General features: G+C 37.8%; 1 protein-coding gene across 1 annotated transcript in view; it reads right to left on the bottom strand.

Moving 5' to 3' along the window:
* Positions 1–27,432, bottom strand: part of LOC130020591 (transmembrane protease serine 11A-like) — a 67,115-nt gene that overhangs the window by 20,923 nt on the left and 18,760 nt on the right. Inside the window, exons 4-5 of the mRNA XM_056111182.1 lie at positions 6,362–6,429; positions 4,082–4,242 (exon numbers count right to left, since the gene is read on the bottom strand). Of these exons, the coding sequence (XP_055967157.1) occupies positions 4,082–4,242; positions 6,362–6,429 (229 nt within the window). The remainder of the gene's footprint in view (positions 1–4,081; positions 4,243–6,361; positions 6,430–27,432) is intronic.

Here is a 27,432-nt window from a genome sequence, read left to right as displayed (position 1 = left end):
ACCCTTCTAGGGGAAGGGCATCCTGTTTCTCATATGATACTAATCACTCTGATTCTTTCAGTGAGTGTCAAGTCTAGTATCTATTTTAATTTTCAGGGAAACACTATATCTGTTTGTTGGAAGTAGATACTTGTAGAAACAGGAAAATAGGTTTTCTTATAGATTAACTCTCGAGTCTTTCATGTGCTGATATAAAGGATGAATAATTAAACATGAATATTAGAGACACATTTGCTAAAATACATTTGATCATTACATCCTTTCATCATAGTCTTTCAAGAAATCAGAGATCTTCTCTCTCGTGTGTGGGATATAAGGAAACATATGGTAGAATAACAATGCCCAAAGGTAATTGAAAAAAAGAAGTCGGAATAATAGGAGACTATCACCTAAGAACAGTGGAAATAAGGGTCAGGAGGATTGCCCCATGGCTTGGAAGCCAATCTCATGCTCTGGGGGAAAAGGTAGTTGGGATGGAGAGAGGAGTACTAAGTAAATGATGGTTGGAGGGCTCACTTGGGATGGGAGATGTGTGCTGAAAGTAGACTATGGATCAAACATGCATTGCAAACCATAACACACAAAAGGACCAAGATAGTAAGAAGGAATGTGCCTGCCACAGAGGCAGGGAGTGGAAGGGGTGGGGGTGAGGGGAGGGATACTGGGAACATTGGTGGCAACGAATGGGCAGTGGTGGAGGGATGGGTACTTGAACATTGTTTGACTGAAATGCAATCATGAAAGTTTGTAACTGTATGTCACAGTGATTCATCAAAATAAATTAAATAAATAAAATTAAAAAAAGAAACTGGAAACTGGTATTCAATAGGAAACATGCTATCTGAGGGGACTGGGAGATAGGACAGGGAGGGGGCAACGACTATGGCGGAGGAAAGCATTCAACCAGGAGAAGGGGTGACACCGAAAAGTGATAAAGCGTTATGTATGAACCCCGCACCAGCAACAGATTGGTTGGTTGGAGGAAAATTGAGGGGTTGGGGAATTGGTGAAGGAAAGTAAGCACTGGCAAAGGGATTGATGTTGAAACAGTATATGCTGAAACCAGGTTATGAATAACTTTGTTATCGCACAGTAACTAAATTTAAAAAATGAAAAGAATTTTCCAGTAAAATTTAAAAAAAAGAAATCAGAGATCTAGATTTTAATCCTCACTGTCATTCTGTTGTTCGTCAGTTTACTTGAGCAGGCGCCGGTAACGTCTCTATTCCTCCCAACCCTGAGATTTTAGCAGCCTCTCCTTACTCATCTTTTCCAATGACTGGAGGCTCTTTCAGAGTCAGGGGAATGAGACCTGTTATCGTTACTGTTTTTGGCATATAGAATATGCCACAGGGAGCTTGTCAGGCCCTACCCGTGTATGAGGGATACTCTCATTGTGGCCACGGGGTTCAGAAAGTGGCTCGGAGCGTGGCGGCGGGCGGTTGGGTAATGGAGATTAGCTGCCAGGGCTGGGTCCCTTGGGGAGGGGATGGCTCCCACTTGCCCCCATTTGGGGTGCCCCGAATGAAAACAGCCTGGCGTGGAGTCTGGTGGCATGGTTATGGGGGCCTCATTTTATTCTCCCATCTGGGAGGAGCATCCTGAGTTCTGGAGGGTGGTCGATGAGGAGATTATCTGGGATTATCTGGTGCTGGCAGGGAGTGGTTTATGGGTGTGATCTCTGAGTCACTGGAGACTGGGAGAAGCAGGCGGAGAATCTCTGCTCCTGGGTACCGTTTAGCCCAGAGTCTAAGGTTACAAAGTTCTGCATTACCTAGGATTTGTGGGACTTCATTCATGCGTGAGGCTCAGCCTGAGCTTCTGGAAAGCGGCCTGGAGCATGGTGGTGGTTGGGTAATGGAGGTCGGCTGCCAAGGCTGGGACCCTTGGGGTGGGAAGGGCTCTCGCCTGCATCGCTCTGGGGAGCCCCAAGTGAAAATAGCCTAGCACTGAGTCCAGATTTTAATCTTAGCACTTTTTAATGGTTAGATTCCTTTTTAAACCTCCTATCTCCAAACTATAAAGGCGAATTTGTTCACCTCATAAATATATAGAAATTAACTCTAAGAAACTTAAGCAAATAAGAAACATAGAGAAGAAGTTCATAAAGTTTGAATCTCTTTTTAGAAAAAAAGTAATGGTATGAAGAGCTAAGTTAAACAAGAAAAAGAGAAAAGAATGTGACAATGTGTAAGAGTCAAATTTATATTTCTAGTTTAGTGATTTTCTAGCTTAATGACTTTTTTTTAATTTTGGGGGTTTGGGACCACACCTATTGATACTCAGGGATTACTCTGAGCGCTGCACTAAAGAATTACCAGAAAGCTTACCAGAAATGGAGAGGCAGGTGGAGGACAGCTGGGATAGAGAAGGGACCACTGTGAAATGATCAGTCTGGACAAGAACTGAGTGCTGAAAGGAGGTAAAGGAATATACATGAAAACCTGTCTGTAACTTGTATTGTGAACCATAATGCTGAGAAGGAAAGTGTGTGTGTGTGTGTGTGTGTGTGTGAGAGAGAGAGAGAGAGAGAGAGAGAGAGAGACAGAGAGACAGAGAGACAGAGAAAGAGAGAGAGGGAAGGAGGAAGAAAGGGAGGGAGAAAGAGAAACAGAGAGAGAGCAGGAAAGTGCCTGCAATAGAGACGGGTTGGGGAATGGGGATGGGGTGGGTTGGGGTTGATAGCGGAGAAAAACTGGGAACATTGGTGATGAGAAATGTAAATTAGTGAAGGAATGGGTACTGAAACAATCTATGATGACATCCAGTCATAAACATTTTTGTTATTGTGCATTTCATAGTGGTTTGATTAAAAAAATAAAGAATTATTTCTGGTTATGCTTGAGGCGCAATATGGGATGCTGGGATCAAACTAGGGTCAGCTAATTTTAAGCAAATTCCCTACTCGCTGTACTATCCCTCTAGCCGTGCTTAGTGATATTTTAAAACTGTTGAATGACGCATTATTTAAAGTGTAAGATAGCATTAGCAATTGATTCAGAGTTGGTTTACCATTTCCCCAATTGCTCATAGGAAAAAAATTAACAAGAGCTTTATAATTTTATATACAAATATCTCTCTCACTCTATTTTAAAAGGAAACAAGTCAATGTTTTAAAGAGGTCTCATCCGAAAGTATAATGTTTCTCAGCGTTTGATATTTTTATTTACTTAGTCATGAAGGCACTGAACTGCATCAGATTGATTTTCCATTATTGGTAAAGATTTGTTTTTATTTTGGAATGAGTGCCAGTCACTTACTGCAGAATAAACCACTTTATGACTAACTTCAGACATAGTATAAAACAATAAAACTTTGAAATATTTTATTTTATTTTCATTAGAATTCGATTAAGGTAAAGGTAAAGGCCCTCCCGTTGATCGTCGATTTGCTCGAGCGGGCCCAGTAACGTCTCCATTGGAGACTTTGTTGTTACTGTGTTTGGCATATAGAATACTCTTGGTAGCTTGCTGGGCTCTCCGAGAGGGGCGGAGGAATCGAACTCGGGTCAGCCATGTTGGCCGCTTGTAAGGCGAGCGGGTAGGGCGTTCGCCTTACATGCGACCAACATGGCCGACCTGAGTTCGATTCCCCCGAACCCGAGTTCGATTCCTCCACCCCTCTCGGAGAGCCCGGCAAGCTACCGAGAGTATTCGATATGCCAGACACAGTAACAACAAAGTCTCCAATGGAGACGTTACTGGGCCTGCTCGAGCAAATCGACGATCAACGGGAGGGCCTTTACCTTTACCTTTAGAATTCAATTAAGATTAGACATGTTGGCTGCGTGCAAGGCAGCGGCAGGACATTAGCCTTGCACGCAGCCAACATGGTCAACCTGAGTTCGATTCCTCCGTCCCTCTTGGAGAGCCCGGCAAGCTACCGAGAGTATCTCGCCCGCACGGCAGAGCCTGGCAAACTACCCGTGATGTATTCGATATGCCAAACACAGTAACAACAAAGTCTCCAATGGAGACGTTACTGGGCCCGCTCCAGCAAATCGATGAACAACGGGAGGACAGTGACAGTGACAGAAGATTAGACATAAAATGGATTTACTAGAGAAGATCACATCACATACCATTAACTTGAAGTGATGAAGCATTTATAGATAAGGCTCTTGTGTTCCTTATCTTTTGATTTAAGATGTTATGGATTTTCTTCTGTCTTACTGCTCTTTGCTCAACAGAGGAAAACTGGAACACCATAATGACATCTGCTTTCACACCATCCTCATAAGGTCTGTGACATAGAAAGGAAAAATGTTTATTCAAAGAATATTTTTGGTATAATCTTACATGACTTGCCAAATTACATTCCCTTATTTTATGCCTTAAATGATGTCAAGAGCTGATTCTCTGACATTGATACATTTGTTTCTGCCTGTGTCCAGCTGATTATTGTTTCTTATCAAGTTCTTATTATATTTTTAGTATATTTTTATTTACTTATTTATTTTTATGTGGAGTACTGCTATTTATTCAGCCACTGATTAGGCTGATTGAATTGGGCATGAACTCCATGTGAGTATATTTTTAAACTAACTTAAAGTATTCATGGCAGTTGGGTAAAACTTAGACATCAAAAAACTAATTGAAATAACAACTTATAAGGTGAGAAGTGGAAGAAAAAAATGAGCGGTCTCTGGCTAATCACTCATGTATGTGCTTTCTGCACTATCCATGACAAGTGACAGAATCAAAATGAGGGGACATTTAATTTCCTAAAGAGACTAATTTTCCTTTGCTCTGCTTGGATTTAATGAATATTCTCAATTTTGAGTTGAAATATCTCTTCATATATCTTTAATTCCATTAAGCTTAGATCTAGATGAGTTGGGACATGCAATGTAAACTATTACTTTCTTTTCCTACAGAAAATATTTGAAGACAGTGATATTATGGTCCTGGAATCGTTATCAAATTAAAAAAGTCCAGTTCCCTGAACTTTTTCATATAAAACAGTCAAGTAATTTACTGGTAGGGTTGAATAGTTGTATGTCTTAAAGATCATTTTAACTATATAAATAATTATTAAAAACTTGAAATTTGTGGGTGTGAAAGGTATAATAGAGGGTAGGGTGCTTTTTCATGTGGTTGACCCAGGTTTGATCCCTGGCACCCCATATGTTTCCGTGAACATAATCAGGTGTGTACCCCAAATATAGATCCAGAAATAAAGTCCTTAGTACTGAGTGTTGCTTCAAAACAAAAATTTAAAAAAAACTTCAAATCTATGTATTGATCTGCTCAGAAAGGTCTCTAATTTTTATACTTCAAAAGTTCCAAGCTCTTAAAAGCATTTAAAATGTATTTTGCAGAATTTTAAAACAGAGGAATTTATTTTTATTGAGGTACTTATATAGTCTATTTAAAGTCTGGAATGAAAAATGTAAATTATAGGAATTTCATATTAAATTGGCGAGCATACAGCCAGGTAAGACTCAGAGGAAAAGCTGTATTAATGGGGTGAAAGTTATTTACACCTCACAAAAATTTGCTCTGATGAGGCCTACAAATCTAAGGAGTTAATACAATTATTATAATGTGCTACAGTACTATGGTACAACAGTAAAATTCAGCAAACATATGCCTTTATTTCCTAAATCTTATGAAATTTATCCTATTTATATTATGAAATCCTTCTGGAAGTCAACAGTTTGTGAAGGTTTAAAGGGTTTGGAACAAGTGTGTCAATAACACACTAGACTATTGTTAAGAAAATTCCCTATTCCATCTAGTAAATTTGTCAGAATAAAGTTATGATATGTAGAAGATGAGTCATTCCAACCTCTTAAGTACACATTTTTCTATGTGTTTTCAATAAACAAAATTAAGACCTATAATTAGTTTGTGCAACGAATATGGGTCTTTCTCCTCCACCACCACAAAAAACTAAATATTGAAACAGAAACATATTTTGTTCAGGCATGTTTGCTGTCCAGAGGGCTACATTATAAGTCAAAGTTATAATTGCATTTTAAACTTTACCCTTTTAATATATTTGAAATGACATAAACGTCAAAAGAACACAACTATGGGCCTGCAGTGGCATGCTGCTAAGTTTCCTAAAGACCATGGGTTTTGTTTTTTTCAGACTTTGCAATCAGTGGATGGAATTTGAATCCTGCCTCTGTCCTCTGAAGACAGGTGTTATTCGAGGAACTTGAACTGTGCAGTTTACGCCCAACAAAACTTGTTTTATTCACAGAACAGAAGTCAACCCTCTGCTTGGGGACGTTTAGTTTAAGAGCACCTTAACCAAAAGCTCATCTCATTGAGGCATATATCTTATGAAGGCTTCTGTGCACTTTGCCCTTTGTCCTACCACACTTGTGACCCAACTTGCCAGGCATACATACGTCAGTCTGATTACTTGATTCTTGATATAATGCTTTTTCAAGGCAGAATCTATAAATATGTCATCCACCTGTGATAACAAAAGAAACCTATGTATTAATAAGATATTTTATAACAAGTGTATATATTGGATTAAATATTAGCACTGTAGCACTGTCCTCTCATTGTTCATCGATTTACTCGAGCGGGCCCAGTAACGACTCCATCCATTGTGAGACTTGTTGTTACTGTGTTTGACATATTGAATATGTCACGGGGAGCTTTCCAGGCTTTGCCATTAAATCAAAGGAAAAGATGCACATTCGTAATACGACATTATTTAAGACAACGGAACAGAATCTCAGTGGAACAGAATCACTGACCAAAAATAAATAAATAATTAAACTTAGTTGCTTCCATATTATGAAAATGTCTTACAAATAGTCTGGTGTGAGCACTAAAATTTGTAAAAAATTTCTAGGTATTCTAACATGATTGCATAAGTAGCTAGGATGGAAATGTCTTCCTAAAACTGTCCAGTAGGAGAAGCAGAAAACGCAGAGACTAAGCACAAAGAAACCTTAAGATATGATGGAAAATACCTTGGATTTGACCTAGATTCAAAGCTTATCCTACTTCTCATGTAACAGACATCCTTGGAAAATTTACTGAGCCAATTTGAACCTCAGTTTCCTAACCAGTAAATCAAAGAGTATATGCTCCATGGAATATATGATTAAATACATATAAAATGCCTGGTATGTTTTGGAAGTAAATTGTTAGTGCTTCTCTATTCTCTGTTATGGCATCATAGGACTCTTTTTTTCAGCAGGTCTTTGGCTATAATTATGGAGAAGAAATATTCAGGATTTGGGAAAGAATTAGGTTGTTTGTGGGCCCTAGGATAATCAGGTTAGAAGATAGTGGAGGAGGTACTGAAGATTGAGGTCAAATGTTGCTTTTCAGTTTGTATTTCCGAAGAAGCAGAAAGAAAAATTTGGGTTCAAGTGCTCAAATTTATTTCCTTTTAATTTCCTGCCACGGGCTTTTCATGCTGTGATTTATGACAGATTTTAGCCTGCAGTATCCTGTAATGACCATATGGTGGCCACAGTGTAATTCAATATGGGTACCAGAGTTTATAGATGCAAAGTGAACAGAACCGTGCAAAAGAAAAGAGGATAACTGCAGCATCCTTAAAGAGGGTGCAAGAATATAATCTCTTACTTTGAAAGAAGAATTGTAACAATAAAGGGAAGACTCCCAGAAATCAAGGAATATGCTATAACTTTCTTAGCATTATTAAACATTGATAAGTGCTGAATTGGAAGCCCAACTATAAGATCTTTAACCCTTATTTTACTTTATCTTTGAAATAGGCGTCATACTGATTTTATTTGAAAAAATAAACCAGATATGGAGATATGTGAATTTTCCTGGCGTCATTAGATGATAAAAGTTGTAGTTCTGTTCGTAGTTCTATCTCCTTTTATCAAACACACAACTACCATGTTAAAAGGTGATGCACTTCTTAAAGAAAGTAAGATAGGAAATGGTTGGCTAACTTGAAAAGATAAACTATGAACATTTATGTGCTGGGGAGATAGCTGCAGAGATAGGCTAGGGTTCAAACCTTAACACCAGGGGCTGAAGAATAGGAGGTAGGACACCGGTCTTGCATATGGCTGACCCTGGTTTGAAACCACTGAAACAAATATGGTCCTCCAAGCACTTCCAAGGGTCACCCCTCAGCATAGAGCTGGAAAAAAACTTGAGCACCATCAGCTGTGCTTCCCTGTCCCCGACCCCAAAACTAGCACCACCTAACACTCCCCCCTCTCTCTCTCCCAGCATGGGCTGGTATTAGCCCTAGTGGTTCCTGTATACTCTGGGTTTGGCCCGGGAGGGAGCTTGCCCTATGCCCTCCCCACCTCCCCCCAACACCTCTCTCTAAGAATACCAGGGTGGCCCAGAACTGCAAAATCTGTGGAGTTTGGGGGCAACTCCACACCCTTAGAGCTTAGTACTGTACATATCCTGGTTCCCCAAGGATTGCCCGGACTCTCCCGCACCCGCCCCACTTCACCCTCTCCCCCTGCCAACCCGCCACAGTTTCCCTGAGCACTCCCTTTTCCCCAAGGGAAAAAATGGTATAAAATTTACAAAACTATATAATTGGTAGAAGTTGCAAATTTAAGCTCAATGTTAGCATCTAGAAACTAAAAATTACTAGTATCCAAAATTTACCCTTATTTTCATTCAAATATGTAAAGTTTGAGTGTATTATTGTTGGGTTTATATGTTTAAAATCAACCTTTTGGAAGATAGGTTTTCACAAGAGTGATGCTGTCATAATTTTGCTTTTTGTTTTTATGCTAGGGTGCCATATGCAGTGCTGGGATTGAACTGAACCAGCTGCATACAAGACTATCTCTTTGGTTCATGCATTAGGTTTATGACTGTATAATATCTAGTAGGAAGCCATACACCCAATGAGAAAAATGTGTAAGTACAGCATCAACTCTGTCTTTGAGTGTATTAAACTTAATATTTACTATCAGAGGGAAATCTAAATGCTAAAATGCATCAAAAATATCAAGGATAAAAAAAGATAGATATTAAAAAGGAAGAAAAGTAAATGGCAGTTGGGAATTCAAAGCAATTATGTTCTGAAATTCCACTAATAATTGATTCCTCTCCCATTTGTAATTTGTTGGTAGAAGTACTGTATTAAGTGTCTTTTTTTTCTTCTTTGCTCTTCTCTTTATTTTTTTCTTTTCTTTCTTTTTCTTTTTTCAAAATTTTAGCTGTATCCAACTGTTCTCAGGGCTTACTCCTGGCTCTGCACTCAGGGATCACTTCTGACACGGCTAGGGTATCAGATGCTGTGCTGGGGATTGAAACAAACCAGTTGCATGTAAGACTATCTATTTGGTCCATGCATTGGGTATAATAATGCATATAGTAATATAATAATACAGAGATCAAACCTGACTATAATATCAAGCATCAAGCCACATACTCACTGAAAAAATGTGTAAGTACAGCATCATCTCTGTCTTTGAATGTTTTAGTTGATGGGAAGATGAGAACTGATCAAGTAGCATAAGAAGAATTTAGGTAGAAGTAACTGGTAGTTATAGAAATAAGAATGTTTCTTCTTTATAATTAAAATTCCTGGACTCTGCTTTTATTAAATCTCATTGAATTGGTCTGGGACGAGAACCAGGAATCATTGGGTTATTGAGTGAAGAAAATCATTTGAGTAATTCTGGGGCACAGGAACTGGCTAAAAGTGTTTTAATAACAACAACATTTACAATGGGGAGAAATCCAGAAATCCAACTTGCTGAATGAAGTTGACATTCAAATGAGCGTTCAACCAAGCTTGCAACTGTGGGCTGAGACACTATATGGGTTCACATAAACTTTTTAAAAAATTGTTTTAAAATAATATCCCCAATGATTTGTTATCAGCAACTATTTGACACATATTTTAATTTTGACTTAAAATATATATGCATGTACATTTAGTTTTAGAGGTCACCATGGGGCTCAGGGACTACTCATGTTCAGAGATTGTTCATGCCTTTGCTCAGGGTACCAAGAGGAGGCAGAGATCAAACCTGAGCTTCCCACATGCAGAACATGGACTCCAGCTTTGCATGCTCTGAGGTGGCAATCTCCCTGATTCTTGTAAGCCCATTGTATATGTTCAGAGTTGCCTACAAATTTTCAGGCAAAAAAGGGTGGTAAGTGGAAAAAGTTAAGGAAGCCACGCTTTACAGAACCTGGAATAATTCTCCCTGTCAGATTAAGGTCTGCCTTGTCAAAAACATTCTGCCAAAACTTTGGCATTCTGAACCTCCAGAAGATTCTGAGAATATCATTTTTGGAAATTATTATGCAAGTTTAGTATAAATTTGTTATTATTTCTCAGCCTAATAGCATGAGAGATTTGTAAATCTCTCCTCCTTTCCCTCTGGGATTATTTGTTGAGTTTTATAGCTGAAGTTGGTCTTTTAACAGAGATCAAAAGACCCCCCCTCCCACTTTCAACGTAGTACATTTTTATGTATGATGATTTTGAACTGCTGGAAACTGTATTGAGATTAAGTTCTAAGAGGGCAATTGGAGGTTAGTTGGGTGTTTAAGGAAAGAGTTAGGGAGAGGCTGTCAAATTCAAAAAACAGACCCGCCCAACCATTCAGTTCACATTCTCAACTGACTTTGTTAACACATGTCCCCTGCCTTTCACTGTCAGATACTTCCCAGCTGACTCCTCGTCAGTAGTCTGTATTCACATACAGGGTGTTTCAAGGTTGAGCAAACACACTTTCCATACAGTTGCCACCAAAGATTAGCCAGTGGAACAGAAAAGCAAGGGCTTCCAATTTCACAGCAGGAGAGCTCCTAAGAACTGAAGGAACCAAAATATGTGCTGTAAAAAAAATTCATATCCAGCAGCTTTCTACTAATTACAATGAGCATCACAGGAAGTATGACTTAAGTGACACTTAAAAATCACCTTAAGAGGGGCTGGAGCGATAGATAGCACAGCGGATAAGTTGTTTGCCGACCTAGGTTCAATTCCCGCCATCCCATATAGTCCCCCAGCACCGCCAGGAGTAATTCCTGTGTACAAGAGCCAGGAGTAATTGCTGTGCATAGCCGGGTGTGACCCAAAAAGCAAAAAGAAAAAAAAAATCACCTTAAGAGAGGCTGGAGAGATAGTATGGCTGATAGGGTGTTTGCTTCGCACATGCTCCAAAACAAATACAAATAAACAAACAAATAAATCATGTGAAGAGGTGGTTCACCTCCACATCTCCTGATCCTCTCTTGTTCCTTCTGACTGAAATCCTGGGGCCCCTTTGGAACCGGAATTGAATTCCCCTTCCTTCCATCTGGGTTCTGACTGTCTCCACAGCTGACCTGTGCTATTTCACAGTCCCGACTCCAATATCCTGAACCAACAGCTCTACTCTTCCACCTCACACAGGTCACACTTAAACTTTCTATCACTGGGCGAAGACAGGTAGAGAGAGAGAAGAACAGCATACAGCCTATTCCCTCAGACTTCCGGAGGAGCTAACTACAATGATTCATCTTTAGCATAGTAGGAACACAGCAAACACAGAAGGCAAGTATAAGCATACCATGCTCAATGAGTGGAAGTAATAACATGGAAAGTTCTACTAGTACCAACCAATTTTGTAAACTCAGATAATGACTTTAGTCACACTGTATTGATGATCTTTAATGAGCTTAAAGAAATGATGACACAGGTAGTCAGCAAAGCACAAGAAATTATGAGAGCAAAAATGAAAAACTATAATCTCAAGTTTTAGAAACAAAGAATATAGTAGATGATATAAAAAAATGTAATACAATGAGCAACAGAATAACAGTAGCTAAGGAAAAGATTGAGCACGCCAAGATAAGATTCAGGAAACCTCTAGAAAACAACAGAAACTAGAAAAGAAGTTCTGAAAGGAAATGAATGGCACATCAGAGAATTATGGGTTAGGTCAAGAGAGTTTCCTAAAGTTGAGGAGAGGAGACACTGATATCCAAGAGGCCCAAAGGTTCCCAGTAAAAATAGAACTGAACAGAAAATCTACAAGACATATTATAATACACAGAATTACAAAAGCCAAAGACAGATATAGAATAGTCAAAGCAGTATGATCAAAAAGTGTCTAATATCCAAAGGAAAGCCCATACAATTCATAGCAGATGTATGAAATGGTACCTTATGAGCCAAAAGAAGGTGAGATACAGTAAAAACCAAACCAAACAAAACAATCAATGAAATGGACAACTCGCCAGGAGTACTCTATCCAGTTAGATTATAATTCAGATCTGAAAGAACTATACTGAATTTCATGGACAGGCGACAGTTTAGGGAATTTGTAGTCTTGAAACCGGTGTTGCAGTAAGTATTAAAGCAAAGTTCTCAGCACTTTTCCACTGAGTATGGCATTCACTCATTAAAGATCGTCAGTTACCCTCTACTAGATTAGAAACATCTGTTTAGTCCTAGCTTGCCAAGGGATTTTATATTTTTCCAATAACGAATTAATGTTTCTTTATACTGAATTTAGTACTATGTATGTTTCAGGTGATTTTATTACAACCATAGAGATTTTTTATTATAATCTATTACTAATAGATACTCAAGCACTATCTATAATTTTTTATAACATAAAGTTAATGTAACTTTATTAGGATCAAACACACTATAATACCTTTGAAGCCTATATAAATTTCCCCTGAATTTTGCTTATTTCTTCTTTTCTCACTTACTAAATTTTATACTTGTAGGATTTATCTATGTCATATTAATTTTAAAAAGTATTAGTGAAGAATTATTCATATTATTAATTTCAAAATTTATATACCTATAAAAGGATAATAAAACAAAATTTTTAAAAATATTTAATTGACATCATTGATATAGAATTTTTTAGGATATCAAGAATTTACAGTCAACTATATGTATGTAGGTATCACCATCTCATAATAAGGTAAAGGTAAAGGCCCTCCCGTTGATCATCGATTTGCTCGAGCAGGCCCAGTAACGTCTCCATAGGAGACTTTGTTGTTACTGTGTCTGGCATATCAAATACTCTCGGTAGCTTGCCGGGCTCTCCGAGAGGGGCAGAGGAATCGAACTCAGGTCGGCCATGTTGGCCGCTTGTAAGGCGAACGCCCTACCCGCTGAAAGTTTTCTTTCCTATGCTGGTTAGAAATGAACATAGTAAGGAAACTGAACATGGCCTAAGTCATTGGAACTGGAGATTTTTTCTATAAAACTGAGCATACATAGAAAACTCATAGAGGGAGGCAGGCACTGTGATGAGGGGTCTGAAATGAGGATGATGCATGCATAAGAAATGTCATTAAAATATTTAAATCTTGGTATTTCAATTTTTTACAATAAAAATTATAAAGTACATAAAATAAATTAATAAAAATGACTTAAAATTAAAAAAAATAAAAATCAAGGTAAGAGAATGTGCAAGGTACCTTTGTGGAGCAAGCTCTTGTCTCTAGATTACAGTAATAAAAAGGCTAAGGATGGAGAAAAATAAAGTTGGGAGGAAGAAGAGACAGATGTAAAGAAATGGAATAAGGGTGAGGGTTCTCGGACATATCAGTGGTGTAGAGGTGTGGCATATGTATGTATTTAAACCACTAAGCGGGAGCAGGAGACCCAAACGATGATAATTCATCTTATAAATGTGTCTGTTAAGGAGACTGGGTTGAAGAGAAGGGACCTGGTGACACTGAGGGTACGAACTTTATAATGGTTGTGGGATTGATGTTGGGATATTGTATGGCTGAGAGTCTAGCATGAACACAGTTGTAAACCAAGGTACCTTTATAAAAAAATTATTAAAAGTTAAGCAGCGGGGACTTGGCTTCCGCCCTGCAAAGACCCAGGCGTCCTCTCTGACCCGGGAACAAAAGCGGACCTGAGCCCCTTCCCCCAACTTGCTCCCAACACTGCTCCGCTGTTCTCAGCCCCATCCAGTCTTTGCACCCCAGATACACACCAGGTATCCGTGGGGGTGTGGCCACTTTAGAAATGGGCGTGGCTTTTAGAAGTGGGCGTGGCCTAATTTTCAGCGGGCAGCGGCAGGTAGTTTACTCATACCAAGAAATTTACTCCCTACACCCACACACCAACATGAAGAAACAACGCAAATCCCTGCCTCAGGGAGAGGACGATGAAATAAGTCCAGAAGCCTCAGTAAGTGCTAGCCACCTAAGGAATCTCTCTGACAAAGAATCCAGATATGAAGTCATCAAGATGTTCAATCAACTCAATGAAACAGTCAGACAGATATCCACTAAATTGAAAGAGGACATGAAAGAAACAATTGATCGCACAATTGAGAAAATACAGAAAGAAACGAGAGCAGAAATTGGAAAGCTACACACATAAATTGCACGAATCAAAGATTCCATAGATGAAATAAAAAACTCAGTCTGTGCCCTCAAAAATAGAGTGACCACAGCAGAGGAAAGAATCAGTGAGCTAGAACATCAGCTGCACCAAACCAACACACAACAACAAACAGTGGCAAAGGACCTCAAAATAGCTCTACAGAGAATCAGAGTCCTAGAAGACGATTCCAAAAGAAACAACATTAGAATCATTGGACTACCAGAAGCTCAGGGAAACAATCCCAATGAAAAAACCATGGTTAAACAAATCATCGCCGAGAAATTCCCAGAGCTCCACAATGTCTCCATTCAGATTCAAGAAGCCCGAAGGGTGCCAGCTAAAAGAGATCCTAACAGAAACACTCCAAAACATATTATAGTTCGAATGATTGATGCTGCTGATAGAGACACAATACTACAAGCAGCAAGGGCAAAGAAGGAAATCACATACAAAGGAGCACCCCTTAGATTCACAGCAGACCTATCAGAGGAAACCCTCCAAGCCCAAAGGCAGTGGGGAGATATAGTGAAAAAATTCACAGAAATGAATGCTTCACCAAGAATACTCTACCCGGCTAAACTCTCACTCAAAATGGAAGGAACGGTACGCTATTTTCTAGATAAACAGTAGCTCAGGAACTTCATAGACTCAAAACCAAACCTAAAACAAGGCCTAAAGGGGCTACTATAAGACAAGACAAACCCTACAACCACAACACACCCTTACAGAAAGATGACACAAAACTCCATAACAATAATCTCTCTCAATGTCAACGGTCTAAATTCACCAATTAAAAGACACAGAGTGGCAAAATGGATACAGAGACAGAACCCAACATTCTGCTGCCTACAAGAAACTCATCTCAACAGTCAGAGCAAACACAGACTCAAAGTCAAAGGATGGAAAACAATCCTGCAAGCAAACAGCTCCTGCAAAAAAGCTGGGGTGGCCATACTAGTATCCAACAACATTAATTTCACCTTGAAAAGATTAGAAGGGACAGTGAAGGCTATTTTCTCTTCATCAAAGGATACATACAGCAGGAAGAAATCACGCACCTAATGAGGGAACAGCTAAATATTTAAAAAAAAACTGCTAACAGATTTTAAGGAGGACATTGCTAGCAACACAATAGTACTTGGAGACTTAAACATCACCTTATCACCTCTGGATAGATCAACAAGAACAAAACCCAACAAGGAATCATTGGCTTTGAAAGAAGAAATAGAAGAGAAAGGGATTATAGACCTATACAGGGCTTTACACCCCCAAAAGAAAGAACACACATTCTTCTCCAGTGCGCATGGAACATTTTCCAAAATAGACCATGTGCTAGGCCACAAAATATAACTCAATAGAATCAGGAACATAGAAATAGTATCAACCATATTTTCAGACCATGATGCACTGAGGATAGAAGTGAATCACACACAGACACGGTGAACCAAATCAAACACCTGAAATTAAACAACTCAATGCTGAACAACGAGTGGGTCAGGAACGAAGTCAAGGACGAAATCAAAAAATACTTGGAAACAAATGAGAATGAAGACATGAGCTACCAGAACCTATGGGATGCAGCAAAAGCCGTATTAAGGGGAAAATTTATAGGTCTGAAAGCATATCTTAGGTCTATAGAAAAGATGCATAGAAACAACTTGACCTCACAGCTCAAGATATTAGAAAAGGATCAACAGAAAGAGCCTAAATCAGGCAGAAGGAAAGAGATCATAAAACTTAGAGAAGAAATCAATGACATGGAAACCAAAGAAACAATCTGAAAGATCAATGAAACCAAGAGCTGGTTCTTTGAGAACATAAACAAGATAGATAAGCCACTGGCAACACTCACAAAGAAACAGAGAGAGAACCCTAATAAACTGAATCAGAAATGAGAAGGGGGATATCACAACAGAAACCAAAGAAATCCAAAAGATCACCAGAGACTACTTTGAAAGTCTGTATGCCACGAAACAAGAGCACCTAGAAGAAGTGGATAAATTCCTGGACTCCTATAATCTTCCAAAGCTGAATCAAGAGGACCTAGAGTATCTGAATAGACCTATTAACATCAACGAAATTGAAACTGTAATCAAAAGTCTTCCCAAAAACAAAAGCCCAGCTCCAGATGGATTCACTAGCGAATTTTTCCAAACATTTAAAGAGGACCTACTGCCAGTCCTTCTGAAGCTTTTCCAGGAAACTGAAAAAATGGAAACTCTCCCAAACAGTTTCTATGAAGCCCATATCTCTCTAATACCAAAAGGAAACAAAGACACCACGAGAAAAGAAAACTACAGGCCGATATCCCTGATGAACATGGATGCGAAGATTCTCAACAAAATACTAGCAAATAGAATTCAACTACTCATCAAAAAGATCATACACCATGACCAAGCAGGATTCATCCCTGGGATGCAAGGCTGGTTTAACACTTGGAAATCAATCAACATAATCCATCATATCAACAAAAAAAGATAAAAATCATATGATCATATCAAGAGAGGCAGAGAAAGCATTTGACAAGACCCAGCACCCGTTCATGATGAAAACCCTAGCCAAAATGGGAATAGAGGGGACTTTCCTCAATATAGTTAAAGCCATCTACCACAAACCTACAGCAAGCATCATCCTCAATGGCGAAAAACTGAGAGCCTTCCCTCTAAGATCAGGGATGAGAAAAGGATGTCCACTCTCTCCACTGCTGTTCAATATAATACTGGAAGTACTTGCAATAGCGATTAGGCAAGAAAAAGATATTAAGAGCATCCAGGTAGGAAAGGAAGAAAGTAAACTTTTACTATTCGCAGACGATATGATCCTATACTTAAAGAAACCTAAAACCTCTACCAAGAAACTCCTAGAAATGATGGGCTTGTGTAGTATTGTTGCAGGCTATAAAATCAAAACCCAAAAGTCCATGGCTTTCCTATATGCAAATAGTGAAAGAGAAGAAAGTGACATGAAGAAAACAATCCCGTTTACAATTGTGCCCCAGAAAATCAAGTACCTAGGAATCAGCTTAACTAAGGAAGTAAAGGATCTGTACAAAGAAAACTACAAAGCGCTACTTCAGGAAATAAAAGAGGATACGAGGAAATGGAAAAATATCCCCTGTTCATGGATCGGGAGAATTAATATTGTCAAAATGGCAATACTTCCCAAAGCACTATATAAATTCAACGCAGTCCCTATTAGGATACCCATGACATTCTTCAAAGAAATGGAGCAAACACTCCTGAAATTTATATGGAACAATAACCCCCATGAATAGCTAAAGCAATTCTTGGGGAAAAGAAAATGGGAGGAATCAACCTGCCTTACTTCAAGCTCTACTACAAGGCAGTAATAATTAAAACAGCATGGTACTGGAACAAAGGCAGAGCTGTAGACCAATGGAACAGGGTTGAATATACTGACATCTCCCCCCAAGCATACAAGCATCTAGTCTTCGATAAGGGGACAAGAAAAGTGAAGTGGAGCAGGGAAAGCCTCTTTAACAAATTGTGCTGGCAAAACTGGATGGCTACATGCAAAAAAGTGGGCTCAGATCTTTGCCTAACTCCATGTACAAAAGTAAGATCAAAGTGGATTAAAGACCTCAATATCAGACAGGAATCCATAAGGTATATTGAGGAAAAAGTTGGCAAAACCATCCATGACATCGAAGCTAATGGTATCTTCAAAGATGTCACGCCACTGGCCAAGCAAGTGAAAACAGAGATAGACAAATGGGACTCTCTTAAACTAAGAAGCTTCTGCACCTCCAAAGAAACAGTGACCAAAATACAAAGAAAGTCTACAGAATGGGAAAGGATATTTGCCAAATACACATCCGACAAAGGGTTGATATCAAGGATATACAAAGTACTGGTTGAACTCCACGAAAAGAAAACATCCAACCCCATCAAAAAATGGGGAGATGAAATGAATAGAAACTTTCACAAAGAAGAAATCCGAATGGCTAAAAGGCACATGAGAAAATGCTTCACATCATTAATCATCAGGGAGATGCAGATCAAAACCACAATGAGATATCATTTCACACTACAGAGACTGGCCCATATCCACAAGAACAAAAGCAACCGATGCTGGCGCAGATGTGGTGAGAAAGGGACACTCCTTCACTGTTGGTGGGAGTGCCGACTGGTTCAGCCCTTTTGGAAAACAGTATGGACAATTCTCAAAAAATTAGAAATTGAGCTCCTATTTGACTCAGCATTACCACTCCTGGGAATATATCCCAGAGAGGCAAAAATGTATAGTCGAAGTGACATCTGCACTTGTTTGTTCATTGCAGCACTCTTTACAATAGCCAGATACTGGAAGAAACCTGAGTGCCCAAGAACAGATGACTGGTTAAAGAAACTTTGGTACATCTGCACAAAGGAGTACTATGTAGCTGTTAGAAAAGATGAAGTCATGAAATTTACATACAAGTGGTACAACATGGAAAGTATCATGCTAAGCGAAATGACTCAGAAAGAGAGGGATAGACATAGAAAGATTGCATTCATCTGGGGAATATAATGTAACAAAATAGGAGACTAACACCCAAGAATGGCTGAGATTAGTACCAGGAATTTTACTCCATGGCTTGGAGGCCAACCACACATGCTAGGGGAAAAGGGAGCTCAGATAGAGAAGGGAACACCAAAAAAGGTGTTGGGAGGATCCCCCCAGGATGGGAGAAGCATGCTGAAAGTAGACTATAGACCAAACATGATTGTCACCAATTGCCTCTTTTGCAAACCACAACACCCAATAAGAGAGAACAAAAGGGAATGCCCTGCCACAGAGGAAGGGTGGGATGGGGGGGATCGGGGGGTGGGAGGGATACTGGGATCCGTGGTGGTGGGAAATGGTCACTGGTGGAGGGATGGGTATTTGATCATTGTATAATTGAAACCCAAGCACAAAAATGTGTAAGTCTACAACTGTACCTCATATGTCTCACTAATAAAAAAAAGAAAACAGTCAGAAGTGATCCCCAAAACAAAGAAACTAAAATACAAAATATCTGAAAAATTAAAAAAAAAAGTTAAGTATCACTGTAACACTGTCCTCTCGTTGTTCATCAATTTGCTCAAGAGGGTACGAGTAATGTCTCCATTGTGAGACTTGTTATTGTTTTTGGCATATTGAATACGCCACAGGGAGCTTGCCAGGCTCTGCCGTGTGGGCTGGATAGTCTCAGTAGCTTGTCGGGCTCTCAGAGAGGGATGGAGGAATCAAACCCAGGTCGACCGCGTGCAAAATAAATTCCCTACCTGCTGTGCTATCACTCCAGCCATTAAAAGATAAATTAAATGAAAAAATATCAACCCAATAAGCTAAATCACTTTCACATAATTGTAGCATTGTAGCACTGTCCTCCCATTGCTCATCGATTTGCTTGAGCGGGCCCAGTAACGTCTCCATTTCTCCATTGTGAGACTTGTTGTTACTGTGTTTGGCATATTGAATACATCAGGGGTAGCTTGCCAGGCTTTGCCATGCGAGATACTCCCAGTAGCTTGCCGTACTCTCCGAGAGGGGCGGAGGAATCGAACCTGGCTTGGCTGGACTGGCTGTGCACAAGGCAAATGCCCTACCGCTGTGCTATCACTCCAGAAATTTTCACATAATTTCAAATTATGTGAGAAAGATAGCAAGATGAAAGCATTTCCATAAATTTAAATAAATTATACAAAAATTTAAAACTACCCCTGCAGCCTTAAGTATGACTTATTTGAAGTTGCTTATAATGTATATATATATATATATATATATATATAAATAAATAAATTCTGATATCAAAGTAGAACTAGAAAATAAAACAGACTTCCTCTGGACGTTGGGTCACAAAATCACACTTCACTTTCACCAACCCAATCTTCAACACTTTTGACTTGACCTTGCTATTCACAAGCTTAATTCTTGTTTGACAACAACTTTCCCTTTTCAGACCATTGTTTTGGTACCCTTTCTCATTCTGCTCACTCTGAATTTCAAAACCTCAACTTTTCTTCAAGATCTATTTCAGTTAATACTACAATTATTTAGTTATTTTACTGAATCAATGAAATACACAGTTACAAAGTTGTTCATGATTGGGTTTCAGTCATATAATGTTCCAACACCAGTGTACAATTCTTACCACCAATGTCCCCAGTTTCCCTCCCACCTCTCCAATCCTCCTGCCTGCCTGCCTCGATGACAGGCACTTTATCTGTCTTTCTCTCTTTTTCTGCTCTCTGTCTCTGTCTCTGTCTCTGTCTCTCTCTTCTCTTGGACATTACGGCTTGCAATGCAGATACTGTATATCCCCTTTATCTACTTTCAACACTCAATTCTTGTCCAGAGTGATCATTTCTAGGTAGATAATATTGTATTTAAAGATTGTTTTTGAACCCCAAACTAATCATTCCTCCTATCTTAAGTTTTCTTATATCTTTTATATCTCTGTTCCTTAATGCAGTTTTATACAAATATTTTGTCTTTTCTACTAACTGCAACCCAGTTGGGTGAGGACAATGAGGCATTTTTCATCATCTAAAACATGTAAATATGCCACATATTTTTGAAGGGACCTTCCAAGCGGTCCTCGGGACCCCCAGGAATCCTTGGGCATTCTTGGTTAACTGACTGGTGCTTCGATGCTGGGACTGAGGCTGCAGTGCTGCTTGAGTCCTGCAGTGTTACTTGGGCTCTGTAATGCTGGGTATTACCTGGGTCACACTGTCAGTTCTGCAGGGGTGCTTTGCTATGCTCAGAGAACCGTCGAATCCCAGATAACCCCAGGAAAGCAATATTTCTTAAATCTGTTCTCTCTTTGCAACCTCCTATTTTTATTGAATGAAGAAAAATGATAATGTGTTTGGCAAAAGGCTCACATTTATTGGAAAGTTTTTAAAAGAGTTTTTGGTGAACTATTGGTCAGTGTTTCTGGAGAAGAAATTTTTCAGCATTTTCAGATAATTTGATTCCTTGTGGAAAACTCCTCTGTGAAACTGCAATAGTTAATAATAATAGGAATTGTTTTTATCACTGTTTCCTGTCACTTTTGTGTCAAGCACAAATTTCTATTTCTGAAGTTATTTGTGATTCACATCAACCCTCTATGGGGTGACTCATAGGTGTTATAAGAAGAGGAAGTTACTTGCCCAAGGTGACACAGAACCAGAATTCAGAACAGGGCTGCCCAGGTTCAGAGTTTGTTTATGAGCTCATTGTGCTGACCTCAGAATTAGCATGCATAGAACTTTGCTCTTTTTTAAAAATTTTAATTTATTCTATTTTTTTGCTTTTTTGGGTCGCACCCAGCGATACTCAGGGATTTCTCCTGGCTCTGCACTCAGGAATTATTCTTTTCTTTTCTTCCCTTTTCTTTTCTATCCTATGGTTTTCTTTCCTTTTCTCTTTTTTTTTAATTTTTTTTTTTTGGTGACATAAGGGGTCACACCAAGCTATGCTCAGGGCTTACTCTGAGCTCAGGGATCACTTCTGGCATGGCTCAGGGAAACAATTGGGGTGCTGGGTAACCTGTTTGCAAGGCAAGCATGCTACCCATTGTACTATCTCTCCAGCCCCACATCTAACTTTTTTCTAAGCTCTTCTATCTATTGGACTTCAATCAGGAACTTAAAAAAGAACTAGAAATTGTTACATCCTTTTCTAAAGGCAGTAAAGGTAAAGGTAAAGGCCCTCCCGTTGATCGTCGATTTGCTCGAGCGGGCCCAGTAACGTCTCCATTGGAGACTTTGTTGTTACTGTGTCTGGCATATCGAATACTCTCGGTAGCTTGCCGGGCTCTCTGAGAGGGGCGGAGGAATCGAACTCGGGTCGGCCATGTTGGCCGCTTGTAAGGCGAACGCCCTACCCGCTGTGCTATCGCTCCAGCGTATGTTTGTTTATAGCCCTGTGGGTAGAACAGTTTGCCTTGCATGCTGCCGACCATGCCAAACCAGGTTCGATTCCTCCACCCCTCTCAGAGAGCCCGGAAAGCTACCGAGAGTATCTTGCCTGCACGACAAAGCCTGGCAAGCTACCCATGACATATTTAATATGCCAAACACAGTAACAAGTGTCACAATGGACATGTTACTGGGCCCGCTCAAGCAAATTGATGAACAGGAGGACAGTGACAGTGACAGTGATGATTTTCACACATTATTATAATCCCTCAAGTGAAATTGTTATGGTATCTATTTAAAACAGATTTTGGGGAAAGACTTTATAAGTTAATAGATATCATTATTTTTAAAAAAATTAGCACATAGCCAGTCTGAACATTGATTGATAGTCATAAGATTTTGATTATTTTATTTTCACAAAAATCCTCCTTAAAACTCTTACAACTTTAGACTAAATTCTTTGCCTATTTGGAAAGCATGCACCGTACCTGCTATACTATCTCTCCTCTAGCCCCAAGTCTTAGTAAATATCCTGGAAGATTGAAATTATATGATTTATCTTTACTGAATTCAATAGTATGAAACTTGAAATCAGTAATTGTAGAAAAACTGGAAAATATACAGCTATGTGGATATTAAGCAATACACCCCTGCAAAACCAAACTATCAAAGAGAAAAAAAGAAAAAACAAATATATATCAAAACACATGCAAATAAAACATGACATACCAAAACCTATGGGATGCTATAGAACCAATTCTAATAAGAATATTCATAGTAATAAATAAAGAAAAAATCTTAAAAGAGCAATTCAATTCTATGTCTCATAAAAAGTGAAGGCCACAGTTAGCAAAATGAATGTAAATAACAAAGACCAGAAAATAGAGAAAACCAAAATAAGAGGAGAAAATGTCATGAAAACTAAGCTTTTTTTTTAAATAAAAAGATAAATGAAGCTAAAAAAAATCCTTAACTACACTAAGAAAAAAAAATGACTCAAGTGAAAGTCTTAAATGGAAGATGAAGCATTTCAATTAATAACACAGGAATACAGAGGATTATAAGAACAATTATGAAACAATTATGGATGAACAAATTAAATAGCCTAGGATAAATTTCTGGAAACATATAACCACTCAAATCTAAAGTATAATAGAAAATCCAACCTAATCAATAATGAGTAAGAAGTAACAAATATCTCCCCATATAGAAAAACCCAGGACAATATTATTTATTGATAAAATTTACCACTTAAATAATATTTAAGTCCAACTTTTCTCAAATTATTACAAAATTTTGAAGTGAGACACCAAAAATTTATTTTATGTCTATATAATTATGCTTATTAATTTTTTTGTTTGTTTTTGGCAAAGCTCAAAGTACTGGGGATCAAACAAATCATGTGTTCAGCCCACTGAGCTTTTTCTCCAGCAGTAGGTGAGACTGATATAAAAAATACAAATAAAAAACTAATTCTAAGAAATTCCTCCAAGATATCAAAAATTTTATATTCAAAATTTATTCTTATGAACTGAAAATATACTATATATCAAAACCAAAAAAAAAACCCACATTACCTTCATATGAGCTGGAGCTATAGCACAGTGGGTAGGGCATTTGCCTTGCACATGGCTGACCCGGCGACCCAGGTTCGATTCCCCCACCCCTCTCAGAGAGCCTGGCAAGCTACCGAGAGTATTTCGCCCGCAGAGCAAAGCCTGGCAAGCTCCCCATGACGTATTCGATATGCCAAACACAGTAACAAGTGTCACAATGGAAACGTTACTGGACCCGTTTGAGCAAATCAATGAACAACAGGAGGACAGGGACAGTGACAGTGACAGTGATCTTCATATAAAAGCCAGCCAGGATATCACAATAAAAATGCAAATCAATATTCCTGATTGATAGAGATGCAAAAATTACCCATAAAGTAATAGAAAAATATTCAGTAGAACATTAAAAGATAGAACACATGATAGAGTAAGATTTATCCTCAGGATCCAAGATGATTGATTGAATATGTACAGACCAATAAATATAATACATATATAATTAATGAGAGCTAAAAATCCTGTGATTCTCTGAATGTACACAGTTACAAATTACAGTATCCTTTTATGATAAAAAATGAGTAGCACATTGGAGAACCAACATGTATAAGGACTAATCTCAAAATATAAAATTAATATAGAACAAACTCACATTAAAGATAATATTAAACAGTAAAAAGGGAGTTTTAAGGTTATGAATGAGACAAGGGATTTCCACACTTAGCATTCCTTTGTGGCATTGTTTTCTATGAATTTTAGTTACTTTCAATCAGCGATAGCCAAAAAATTGTTACATAATATATTGTGAGCAAGAGATATCTAATGTTAATAGACCAAAATAAATAATATTGGTAAAATAACCATGTTGTCAGAGTCATTTAAAGATTTTAGTCATTAATAATGGCATTTTTGAAAGAAGACAAAGACATTTTTATACAAATAAGATGTTTTTCCCAAATAAAAATGACTTAGTATAGCATATGACATTTCTAACTGGTATTAAAATAAATGAAATAATTCACATGCAAGTGAAATATAATATTATTTGAGCTTCTGACAAGTAACACAATTTAATGGAAAGTTCATATGTCTGAATTATCTATATGGCTTCAATTCTCCATCATTTGTTACATGTAGAGGTTAACTTCAGATGTTTAGTGTTCTTATTTACAAAATATAGACAACAATCCTTTCACTGCAGTAACATACAGCAGACCTTACGAGAAATATGCGACAATTAGCCTTTTATTTTAGAATTCAAGTAAGCATATTTCAGAGATTATGATATATGTATTTGGATTTTAATTATGCCTAGTCTTCAGCTCTGAGGCATTGAGTAAGAACTAAACCACACTCTACACCTAATTTTTCTAGCCTTTGAATAGTGAATTTCTTACTTTTTTCTCAGAGCTAAAAAAAAAATGATGAAAAAGCAAAAAAACCTCTTTTTTTCATGAAGCTGCAGATCTTTTCGTGGTTGTTCCTAAACAAAATTATCTCCTGGCATTGAATTTGTTTCCCAAGTTCTTTGTCTCTTTTAGCACATAGTCATAAGAGTATTTTTTTAAAATAATTTTAGGCTCTAGTTGTATCTGGTGTTTCTGGGTATGAGATAAAAATTAAAACTTTCTTAGACGTGGTTCCTTTTCTTTTTTCTTCTTTTCATTTTTTTTTGAAAAAACTCAAAAATTCCCTGCTGTTGCTAATATTAATACAGATGGTGTATTCTGGTTTATATTGATAGCATAAGAGAAAGAACAACGTACTAGGAATAATTATTTGATTTATTGTTTGATAGATTATTTTATTTATCAAACATTCATTTGATAAATATTTGATAAATAAAATCAATAATTATTTGATTTGTAATTTGTGGAATGGTAGATGGAAAGTAAAATTATATCAAAATAAATCGAGTACATACATTCTTACTCAGAATTTTATGAAGAATAGAAAATATTAAATTCTTACTAAATCATGTACAATGGATGATATTGAGTACTTTCAGCTGAATACATCTTGATTACTTTTGTAATTCAGTTTTCTCACCTATAAAATTATTTTAATTGTACTTTTCTCACAAGGTTGCTTTTTAGAATCAACTAAAATAAAACACAGAGGAGCTTAGTGTAGTACTTAGCTTCCGATTCATGTAAACTTTGTATAATACCATTGCTTGGTGCTATTAGTTTATAACTTTTATATTTGTGACAATCCTATAATTAAAAATATTTCATACGATTTCTAAAATGTTTAAATGAAGAACTCCTTCAATGAGCCATTGCAAGATGATGACGATGTTGATAATGTGATCTACCTATTTGGAGTGTCATTAATTATTATCTTTGGCTTGGGAGACTTATCTGAAATAAAATATGGAAGATAAGCTATGTCTATGCTAGCTACTGTAGCAAGGAAATGTGAAGGTATTTAGCAGTATCTCAGCATGAGCTCATTTTACTTTTTAATCTCCGTTTGCGTTCAAATCAGTAAATCCCAAATCATGAAGAAGAACAGGACCTGCAACTTCTTGTTGGCTATCTAATTAACACCCATAGAGGGCAGAGAGAAAAATATGGCTTTATTCATTGGGATTTAGCAACAATAAATAGGAGTGGCTCAGGATGAGGCATGAACCTTTCCTGTAATTCTTCTAAAGGTGTCTTGGTGAGGGGAGTGGAGACAAAAGGATACTTGTCTTGTTTCAACAAGGCTAAAATAATACATAGCTTTTCCTGGTGAGAAAAACCTCCCTCTAGCTTCCTTTTCCTTGAAGTTCTTCTGTACTCACTGTCTTTTACAACCGATGTATTTATTAATTATTTTATGTTACGCTGTTCAGTTTCATGTGTGCTAATTGCATTCTTCCAAAGAGATTTAAAAGCAGTTTGAGGAGATAGATTGTTGTGTGCAACACAGGAGGAGACAGAGAGGTTTTGTGCAAGCACTTTATAGAAACAAAGGCCTAAAAGTCATTACATATAAACATTATAAGTTTATATGTAATGATGCATAAACTTGTTTATAAAGAGAAAATTCCATTCTAAGTCACTAATATGATACACTATAATATCTATTAGACTGACATAAATTAGAATGTCAACTAACACCAAGTTTTGGCAAATACATGAGGACCTAAGTACTACAAATGAGAGAACATACTGATTCATCCATTCACTGAAGAAAGCAATCAAACACTAATTAGTAAAATTAAGGGTATGATCACCCAATAATCCAGTAATTCTTTCACCAGAATTTGCAGAGATCCGGAAGGAAATGCTAACAGGATTTAGTTGGAAAATTTTGAAATAATAGATAAGAGGTAAAGTGTAATTGGAATGCATTATGAATCACTGAGAAATCAATACTAATGAATTAGATACCACATGGTAATACAAATGTATCTTTAAAGATAGATTTGATGTTTCCTTCTTATAAAATTCTACCAGTGCCTTATATATCTTGAATATTAACCCCTTATCAGATGTATATTGGATATATAATTTTTCCCAGTCTGTGGGCTGTCTTTGTATCTTGGTCACTTTTCTTTTAAGGTACAGAAGCTTCTTAGTTTCATTTAGTCCCATTTGTTTATCTTTGCTTCCATTTTCTTGGTCAGTGGTGCTTCATCTTTGAAGACGCCTTTAGCTTCAGTGTTATGGAGGGTCCTGCTTACAATTTCCTACATG

Source organism: Sorex fumeus, unplaced genomic scaffold (assembly GCF_029834395.1).
Source record: "Sorex fumeus unplaced genomic scaffold, SorFum_2.1 ptg000013l, whole genome shotgun sequence".
NCBI lineage: Eukaryota > Metazoa > Chordata > Mammalia > Eulipotyphla > Soricidae > Sorex > Sorex fumeus.
Note: the sequence above shows the minus strand (reverse complement) of the source record. Positions and strands in the feature narration are given on the sequence as shown.